Source organism: Limulus polyphemus, unplaced genomic scaffold (assembly GCF_000517525.1).
Source record: "Limulus polyphemus unplaced genomic scaffold, Limulus_polyphemus-2.1.2 Scaffold785, whole genome shotgun sequence".
NCBI lineage: Eukaryota > Metazoa > Arthropoda > Merostomata > Xiphosura > Limulidae > Limulus > Limulus polyphemus.
This window is the reverse complement of record NW_013666395.1, coordinates 77485-88656: the sequence shown is the minus strand read 5'-3', so window position 1 is coordinate 88656 and position 11172 is coordinate 77485. Positions and strand designations below refer to the sequence as shown.

Genomic DNA, 11172 nt, shown 5'->3' with positions numbered 1-11172 from the left:
TATATGTTTATTAATTGATAGTATTAAGTTCGTTGGTAAAAGAGTAGCCCAAGAGTTGGCGGTGGGTGGTGATGACTAGCTGCCTTCCCTCTAGTCTTACACTGCTAAATTAGGGACGGCTAGCGCAGATAGCCCTCGTGTAGCTTTGCGCGAAATTCCAAAACAAACAAACAAATACTATTCAAATAAGTAAAAAATCTTTGCCCAATAAGGAAGTTTCTGTAATATCATAAATATTAATAACATAAACCTAATTCGTTTCTTGCACCTTATAAATACCGTCTCTATGCAAAGTAAGAAATCCTAAGACTGAGTGTCATTTTATAGCAGATGATGGATGAGATTTGTTGTGATCTGATTAAATCTGTCCCTCACAATCTGTTTTTTTTATGAATTAATGAATGCATTTATGAGTGAATTTGAAAGATGTGGAAAGGTATTAAAATTTCCTTCGGTAGTTAACTTAAAAAGATAATAATTAAGTACTCCAATCAACGTTTATTCACCACAAACGTAGAAATAACGTATGCATTATTAATAACGTTAAATAATCTTTGTATGGAAAATTAAAATCTATAATATGAAAGCACAATATAAGCACACACAATCACTATCATTAGTAATTCCTGTTTCCGATGTTACATTCATTATGAGAAATTTTCCCAAAAAGGCTCAGAAGGGCTTGCTGATTCTACAAAGTCAGTTAGTAAATTAAGATTTGGGGACATCTTGGTTTAAATATCACTATTAGAAGAGAATGAATTCCTCCTGAAGTCAGAATGCTTTGATGATATGTTTATTCAATTTTCTCACAACGTTACTTTGAATTCCTCAAGAGAAGTTGTTATTGATAGGTGATCTACTTAAGATATCCAAGTTGGAGATCTTTTCTGGCCTCTCCATTAAGGCGGTCAGAAAAATTTCCACTCATAAGAATAGAATATTTGAGACAACTAGGGTTCTGATTTTGACACTTATAACACCACATCCACCTGCCAATGAAGAGTTTCTTAAACCTCTCCAAGTTTTCACTGTCAGCAGTTTGGACGTTCTAAAACATGATGCTGTGGTATTTGTGGTCATTGTTATGGTAAAGACCGTGATACAGCTGCTCAGATTTCAACCCTCATACTTTAGATCATGCCCAAAGTGTATCCAAGAGAGAAAGATACAAGAAAATAAGATCTATAATAGCGTCTCTTATCCAGAGACAAGGAAAATAGTAACAACTCTTTCAGAATGGAGTTATATTGCTACACTCTGTTCCAATGCCACAGTGAAAGGGCAGGCAGCTCTCTCTCTTTGCCTCACCCAAAATATCTTTCTCTCATCATGATAAGGGCAAAACAAATAGACAAGTTTAAAGTCTATTTTTATCTTCGTTCCCATCAAGGATAACAGTGAGCATTGGGGTCCAATTCCATTGACCCAATGTGCAGGACTATTGTGTGGTCCTGACCTCGTCCACTCAGTTCCTGTATGTCTGATGGGTGTCTTCACTTTTGATCCAGAGCAGGGTTTATCGAGGTTGATGATAGGTTTCATATAGGACTTAATTGGAAACAATTCAATAGGGTGGTGGATATTTTGATGACACGATTTCCATGCCCCAAATAAGACTTTTACTGCCAAAGATCTGTCAATTTCATCACCTACACTCCTTCACATTTTTATGAAATGGGTAGACAATTCTTCACGGGGCAGTAATCATTTGCCATTATTCTGATTAGCTTCAGTTGATGTCACCTGGCTTGTGTGTCACAGTGGAAACTGGAAAAAAGATAACTGACTTCTATTTGTCACTCTCACTGAGCTTTATCCTGCCAGCATTAACCTTTCATATATTAATGGTTGCATGTATCCAGTAGCTGATAGTATTGTCCAGACACTTATCTTTATGATCCTTAAATCTTTGATATATTTTCCACAGTATCTTCATCCATAGTAGACAACTAACTACCAAAGGGTACAAAAATCTCAGAAACGATCCTGGGAAATCATTTACAAATATCACACATTTACTGCTGGCATACTCGTGCCCATGCTCAGCAAATCAAATGTCAAAGTCAAAAAGAATCTTGGATTAAATTCACTTACGTCATCTCTTCCACTGTTGGTTCCAACCTCAATCTTGCAACCAAATGACCAGGAATTCTCTGACTTATATGATATCACCAATACTCTTATAGTGTAATTTTCCTACCATTCAAGCACCTCTATCTGTACTCCTGCCTTCTAGGCTGTTAATACATCAGCCTTAAAAAAACATATTTTATTAAGCCCAATTGTCTTTATGGCTATAATTGACCTTTCACACTGGATGATCTTCAAATTGCCCTACATTGGTCCAGTGGTTACACCAATCAGATAAATTATATCCATTATGGGATTTGTGCTGTCTAGTTTCTTCTTCTCTTCATCTTCTTCGGTATATCATGGCCAGGTGTTTAGGGCACTCGACTCGCAATTGCAGGTCGCGGGTTCGAATCCCCGTCACACCAAACATGCTTGCTCTTTCAGCTGTGGGGCGTTATAATGTGACTGTCAATCCCACTATTCGTTGGTAAAAGAGTAGCCCAAGAGTTGGCGGGTAGTGATGATGTCTAGCTGTCTTCTCTCTAGTCTTACATTGTTAAATTAGGGATGGTTAGCACAGATAGTCCTCGTGTAACTTTGCACCAAATTCGAAACAAACAAAATAAAACAATCATCTTATTCTGGTTCTTTTGAACTAAATTTCAAAGGAGGAGGTGTTTCCAAGTTTATTATGTCAGGCTACTGTCATGCTTTTTTCTAACTCCAGGAAGGATCTCCAATTCCTCCTAATTATAGACCTATTGCTTTGGCTCATTGTCTTTGTAATGGTTCATGCTAGTTTTATTTGATTCTTGGAATTAAACAACCTTCTTTTCAACAATCGATGTGTTTCCCCAGACAGTTATTCTCAATCGTATCACCTGATTAGACAAGAAACTTCAATCAGAGAAGCTTTTTATCTATATTTTATTTTAAGAAAATTTATAACACCACGTGAAGTTTTCATATTTTACTGGGCTCTCATTCATAAAGTTTGCATGGCTATTTACCAATTTTTATTTTTAATATTCTAGCAAAGAGGTCATTCTAGATCCATGTGGGATCAATACTATGTTGATCCTTCACGAAAGAGCTGAGAGTACTTTACGGCTGAATCTTGAATGTCACGTTTTTAGCTTTAGCCTTAAGATCAATTGTGTCACTGAACAATTTCCTTCTGCAGTTAAAAACAGCTTCTATGTTGCTGCCTTTCATATTTCCTATCGGTCATTAAATATACATTTCAATGAGTGGTTGTTCTAATTTGCCCTCAATAACTTTTGTGAATGAATCACTGCAAACAGTTTCAAAGTTTTATTATCTTAAACTATTTCCATGATTTTCTGCTACCAGTGTGAATTGTGCCCTAATTCTTAGCTCTATCTGGGAAATACACAAGTTTCTGTGGCTGCTGAGACAAAGTTCTTAGGAACTTTCTCTTTGAAAAAGCTGTTTTATTCCACTCATAAATCAACTTAACACTAAATGTACAAGGACACTGAATATCGTTCTCTTTTAGTCCTCTTGCGGAGTGGGCAGGTGTTCTTAGCTCAAGAGCTATTATGCCCTCATTCAATCTAAATGGACTATTGTCCTCTGGTGTACACCTCGGGTAAGGACTATGAATTGAAGATGTTGGACCTGTATATTATCAGTGGCTTTCTGCATTTCTCCAATCCAGAGTTTGTACCCACATCTCAATAAACTTCCAATTCACCTTAGACATTTGAAGCTTTCTTTTCTATGCAAATCCTAATCTCTGATACAGCATCTCACCTGATAATGTGTTTTTATGCCTTGGTGGGCTATGTTTTTTGCAAATACATAGTGTGCTATCCAAAAATTTCGCCTTCATATTCAGTCAATGTTGAATGACATGTATCTGACAAAAGATGATATCGCTGAATATGATGATCATCCCATGACTTGTTACTATCCTTTACTGTGATCCTTCATTGAGTTACCTGATGAATGATGAAATCGGACACTCCCATTTGTTTTTTTATAAACACCTTTCGAGCCATCCTTCTGTTCCAATTTTTATGAATGGTTTAAAATAAAGTTACTCTACTCTATATGATCAGTCATAGTTTGCTACAGCTCTGTAGTTGCTCACAGGGTCACCTATATAGATTCTGTGCTCACTATTGAGTTATATGCCATTTCATTTGCTCTGAATGATACTGAAGCTAAATTGTACTCTTATCATACCATCTGTACTGACTCAATTAGCTCTTTGAAAGCTGTAGAATCACTTAACGTTAGTTTTTACCCATTTTTTCTATATATTAAAGGACTAATCCATTTATCCCTATCATCTGTATCCATTCAGTTTTTCTGAATTCCTGACCATGTCGGAATCTAAGAGAACGAGCTCGCTGACACCATACCAAAATCAGCCTCCGCTGGCGATGTTACAACCTTGCCTAATCCATACTTGAATTTTAAGCCTATCATCAAGGCAAAACTTCACGTCAGTTGAAAAGCAATTTAGGGTGAGCAACGTATGAAAAAGCTTTTCCAGAGAAAACTTACTATCCCTGACTGGTTCTCTAGTTTGTGTGTGGATAGGAGAGAGGAAGATATCCTTGCTAGGCTCTGTATTAGCCGTAGTTTACTAAATATTACAAATCACTTTTAGGCAGTCACTAGGACCACCACAGGCGGAGCCATTTTAGACGTGTTTTTGCTCATAGTTAACATTAGACATTGTCATTGGTGTACAAGTTAACTATATGGTTAATTTTTTTCGGAGCATAGGTTTTTAAAATTATATTTAACTTGTTAATATTTCTTAACTAAAAAGGTATTTTCTATATGTATTTTATTTTATTTATGCTTAATTATGTCAATTAAATTTAGTTGACAGTTGTTTCAAAAAACGGTTTAGTGTAGTGGCCCTAATGCCATGTGTCATAAAACCCCAAACAACCAAACTTGATTTCAATAGTTTCATTTACTTTGTTAAACTAGTATGTTCTTTTTAGATTTCAATATCACGAGCAATGTTTCAATTCACACCGGAGGCATTACAGGAATGCAGTTGACAAAGTTATATTTTTCACTTACACGGGAGTGTGAGCTTTGGATACATATTAAGGAACTAATATACTGATTAAGTTGCACGGCACCTCATTTCTGTTTCTGCTAAGTGATCAATTGCCGGGAATACATGTCAACCTGTGTTCAAAACTATAATTCAACGTAAAGAATTTACCCTTGTGTAATATGCCTATCCGGGGATTACTAGAGCAAGGAGGCGGGAAAAGGAGAAATATTCTTGTTCTTAGAACTAATGATGTTGAGAGTGCATGGTTATTTCACACATAAAGCGGTATATGAAGAAGTGTGTTTCTTTCATGTTAAATGAAGTACTTTTTACAAACCCCACTATTGTGTTCTTTTTAATTGCATTCACAAAAGACATTCATGAAAAACAAAATCATGCTTCAATTTGCGTTAGGCGTTGCTCAGCGAACCACCAGCACGATATTTATTACACCACTAATAACTAGTTATTGTAAAACAAATTTACGTCGTATAAATTGATTTGTTCTTATTTACCATTAACAAAATAAAATAAATAAACTTTAAAGTTTGAGATAAAAACTAAATATCCACGAATAATGAAAAAGTGACGAAAGAATAATATACAAAAGTGGAAGTTTATACTTTTTTGCTGTTTTATAAGGAATAATTACAAAAAATTAATTTGCCATAAAGTACGTTTTCAAGCTTTTGCTTTCATATAAAATAGTAATAACAGATGAATTAATGAGTTATTATGGTAGTAATATTGTTTTCAAACTGTTTAATTGTCGTAAACAACGTGCATTGCATGTTCTTTTTTTCCAGTTACAAATTTCAGGTAACTCAAGTATAATATCTGTCAAATGTAATTTACAATATTTATTACATTGGAGTTTTATTTCAAACAGGAAACTACATTTAATGTTTTCCGTATAATTGTTATAGGGCCTTAACCAAAAATCCCTCTTGTTTTCACTTGTAGAATGCATTTTCATTTTTCAGAAATGAATAATTCTTTATACGGCTTAACAAAACGAAAGATATTAATAGTATACTCTTTGTCTTCACTTTTATCATGAACGATATTACCAATATTATTTCCTTTACATAATAATTAAACTAAAGTATTTCATAGCTCATACTTTAGACAATGTGAATTAATTTTGAAGTACTGGTTGATTGAATAGTGTGGTGTTTAGTGTCTTAAACTATAAACAATGTAACGTTTAGCAGACCACTTGTAACTAACCCATATTTATTCTGTCGTTACTTTCATGCAGTACAAAAGTAAGTCTTGAATGTGTTCGCTAACGACTGGCATTGATATAGTAACTCAAACCAAGACATTGATGTAGTAACTCAAACCAAAACAATGATTTAGTAACTCAAACCAAGACTTTGATGTACTAACTCAAACCAAGACATTGATGTAGTAACTCCAACCAATACATTGATGTACTAACTCGAACCAAGACATTGATGTAGTAACTCAAACCAAGACTTTGATGTAATAACTCAAACCAACATGTTAAAGTGAAAACTTAGTCCTCATATAAATATTCTCGTCATAACATTACCAGTCTCATAGTTGAACGTATAGAAATACGTTTTGGTAATAACAGTGTTTATATCTAGCTTTTGTTTTTGGCCTACTATCTATATTTCCGTTTCAAAAACGATAGAGCTTATACCCTTTCCTCAAAGTCCAGTGACAAAAACTTAATAATTACAACAAAGCTTTTCAAGTTCATACTGTGACTTAATATGTATACATATATACATTATTTTGAAAAATGGATCGCAAACATTATTATTATCTTATGAAGTTTCAAATTGTATTGATGATAGAAATAATTTGGCAATTTCCAATAGAATGACACTTTATGTGATAATAGGCGTAAACGATTAGGTCTAGACTGCAAGATAGTATCAGGCATAGCCGTCTGTAGTTTAGAACTGCTAACCAGATGAAGGGCAAACCAGTAGCACTCGTCGACTATACGGCGATACTTAACTAAATAGGTGGATAATTATTTTTCTAACGAAAATGACTAAATGCTAATAGAACATAATATTAATCAATGATAGGATAGATAGATACACTTCCTATCTCCAGTATATTTTATGAAACCCTGCAACTATTTTGCTGTACGGTGTCCTTTGTTTATTCACGTTATCTGAAACTGAATATACTTCGATGAAAAACTATTAGATAACTACTAGTAAGAATCTTTCTACATTATATATTAATATTTTTCTGTTTATATCATACCTCGTATAGTAACTTTATGATAAAATATATTTAAAAACAAATCAATGTCTATTTTTAAACGAATTAAAGACGGCAAACAGGAGACTTGTTTTTAAAAGATAACTTTGTATATTACCAAAAAAAATATAAACATTCAGTTAACACACTTGGTTTATTATTTGTTATGAAAGTTAGTATCGTCTGCTCTAGGAACTTTTGTTGTAAAACAGTTATTGTAAAACTTCAGAAATATCAATTTCAACTTACTTCTTATAACTGTCAGAGTCACACAAACAACTAGCCACCAGTAATTTCTCTCGGCCGTCCAGTATTTCATTGCTACTTCAAATATTAACCTTTGTTTTATGAAATTATTCCTTCTCGTTTTTATGTGGAAAGAACGTTATAGTCATTGATATTATTAACATTTCATAACAGTTGCTTCTGCTATGCCTTATTCTTAAGGTGACATCAAACCATATTTTGTACATGCGAAGACAAGCCAAAGGAGGGTGATAAGTACCGTACCTCATGTGTGCGCAAGATTCTGAAGTCTGTTTAACATCACATGCAATAGCATATGTATGGACACTGCTGATAGAGGGCGCTACTTCTCTGTGGCGACGAGAAAAGACAGCAGGTGAAATATCTTCGTTTCACTGGAGCTTAGAACAAGCAAAATATGCACAGTCTTTCCAGTAAAATCATAACAGAGAATACAAATGTGTGTGGAGATTTCGTAAAATCTCTTTTGTACTAAAAAATAATAGCAGTACTTGTGGCGTATAGAAAAACTTAAAATCAACATTTCTTAAGCATCAAATGTAATACTTTTTCCCTTTGCATGCTAAGTATTTTAGTAATCCTTTCGAATATAAAAATATAAGATTGGGTACTATTTGCATACGTATAGTATATATGTATATATTTACTAAAATTTGTCCTGTTCTGTTATTTACTATTTTTACCTCCTTTAATCCTGTAATTCCATTCCTGTATGACTAAATTCCTGTCAGCATTTTGTAGCTAGGCAACCTTATCAAGTAAATCATTTATAGACAGAGAGTATATATAAATTACTGCAGTTCCTACGGAAAGATTGGCAAACGGTAATAAACATGGAGAATGATTAGAATATCTTCTTTACTATTCGCCTAAGTTGAAGGAATGGAAATGAATTTTTTATGTTCTAATTCACATCTCCTAGTGAATGTTTAATATAATCATTTTCCGCCCATTTAAATTTTTCCGACGCTAACATCTATAGCTCTCCTGTGTTTGGAACCAATGAAATTGTTTAGTGGCAAATTTCTCAATTTTAAAGTATCCAGACAAAATCTTATCACGTCAAATAACAATTATTACAAAATTTGCCAGCAACACTAAGTTTTCTGTTGCAAGTGTTACTATATAATGAATGTTATCTACAATTCAAATTTAATCAAAACCTTTATCAAAATAACCATATTTATGTCTGATGGCGTATTGGACATCGTATGTTTAGGAACTCACTATATTTTAACGTGATATGGGTTTTTGAGACTGAAGGGCAAAAAGGCATGTGTGTTTTCTTTTCTTTTATAATTCAGCAACTACAACACAAAAGGCAACTGGACACTGGTAGACTGACTTGTGATCTTGTCAAATGATGTTTCAATCGATTAAATACATTGCCTTCATTATTCCTAATGAACCATTTCGGGAACATAAACTTTTGAAGATATAAATCTTTTACACGTTGAAATGAATCTAAATATTATTAAACGCTCTCTTTGAAACTGGAACATTATTATAAACTTATTCGTTCTACTACCTGTAACGTTTGATTAATTTTGATAAACAAGAATGATCCGAGATTATGTTCTTTAAGAAATTATGGTGTCTCAAACGCGTTGAACATACCAGAATAAACTCGGTTCTTTCGTAAAGTTAATAACTATTAAACTTTTACTAAACATTAATGCGTACTTTAATGCCACTATATGGTGCTGTCTCTTGCCTAGCTCGTTCTGAGATATTACAAACAGGCTTGACGTCATACCACCCCATATTATAATAACCTGGACCTACTACTTAAGTTTAGAACATAACCTCATCGCCCGCTGCTCCTCCTAGTTAATTAGAAAATTTTAAGATTTTTTATTCGTTTATACGTCATTAAGTTCTTACTTGGAAGAGCGAGATCAAAGATATACTGAAATTGAAGTACTTCAATCGCACTTGTTTCTTTCTTTAAATCTATGGTGATATTTTACGGAGATATGTTATATGACGACTCGATTTACCAAGGTTTGTTTGTTTTCGCATAAAGACACACATAGTGGTTCCTCGTTTTAAACAGACTAGAGGAAAGACAACTAGTCAACAGCAATCATCGCCTATCTTGGACAACTCTAATCGAATAGTGAAGTTTGACTGTTACTCTTATAACGCACGCCCTTCTTCAGATCCATAGTCTGGCACGTTAACCACTATACCACGCCCGTCTTCAGATCCATAGTCTGGCACGTTAACCACTAAACCACGCCCGTCTTCAGATCCATAGTCTGGCACGTTAACCACTAAACCACGCCCGTCTTCAGATCCATAGTCTGGCACGTTAACCACTAGGCCACGCCCGTCTTCAGATCCATAGTCTTGCACGTTAACCACTAAACCACGCCCATCTTCAGATCCATAGTCTGGCACGTTAACCACTAGGCCACGCCCGTCTTCAGATCCATAGTCTTGCACGTTAACCACTAGGCCACGCCCGTCTTCAGGTCCATAGTCTGGCACGTTAACCACTGGATCACGCCCGTCTTCAGATCCATAGTCTGGCACGTTAACCACTGGATCACGCCCGTTTTTAGATCCACAGATTGATACGTTAACCACTCGACAACGCCCGTTTTCAGATCCATAGTCTGGAACGTTAACCACGCCCGTCCCAATGTTGTGAAATATAGTCAATCTATTTCTCGATGTTATTTTATTATAGTGTATTGCTCTTTAGAGGCGAGTCCTACTTATTGCACAGAAAGAATATGAAATCTTATATACCATGATGCACGTGTCACTCACTCACTCGGCAGTAGGGAAACCACCCGTTTTAGCATCTTCGACGTCTTTTTGTTTTCAACTATCAACTCGAAGTTGAATATTTTTGCACCAAAAACTTCGGTAGAACTCATTTTCCGAAGATTTCTTCTTGCCAAAGTTTAGTTGTATGTCAAGTGAGAACCGTTAGGAATGTTTCACTGCCTAATTCTGTGTGCAGTTGTAGTGTATCTTGCTAAAATGCCGTCAACCCTTGATGAAGCTCTCCGTTTACAAACCAGCTAAAAATTGCTTAAGATATCAAAGGTATTTAACGTGGTAAGTGTAAAAAATGTAGGTGCTGTGATAAATTTCTGATTGAAACGTAATCTTTAAAATCTGCGTATTGTGATTGCACTCCTGGGGTTCAGGAGATGGTGGAAATAGCGACTACTAATGAAACTGGTGAGTGAGTACTTTAATTTTCAGGCAATAAAAGCTGGGCGTAGGGCGTTCTCAGTTCGATTTGTGTTAAATTCTAAGGACGATAAAACAGCTATTCTTGTCACTCAGAACCTAATGAACCAATTGTTTTCGTGCTTAAGAACAATAAGAATATTATATATATTAACAGAGGATATTTTTGGCTTCATTCTAGTATGTTGTTATAAAATGTTGATCCATTGTAAGACAATTCCTCGTTGTTAAAACAAAGTTTTTGTACAGTTTTCTTCTCGATTTCACCTTCAAAAAAGGGAACATTTTTGGTTGAAAACGCTTTGATATTGGAAGGTCTT

At 34.8% G+C, this 11172-nt stretch overlaps 1 protein-coding gene across 1 annotated transcript in view; it reads right to left on the bottom strand.

Moving 5' to 3' along the window:
* LOC106460517 (acetylcholine receptor subunit alpha-like) overlaps window positions 1-7889 on the bottom strand; it is a 108674-nt gene extending 100785 nt beyond the window's left edge. Inside the window, exon 1 of the mRNA XM_013920233.2 lies at window positions 7625-7889. Within this exon, the coding sequence (XP_013775687.2) occupies window positions 7625-7694 (70 nt within the window). The 5' untranslated portion in view covers window positions 7695-7889. The remainder of the gene's footprint in view (window positions 1-7624) is intronic.
* Window positions 7890-11172: the final 3283 nt, after the last annotated feature.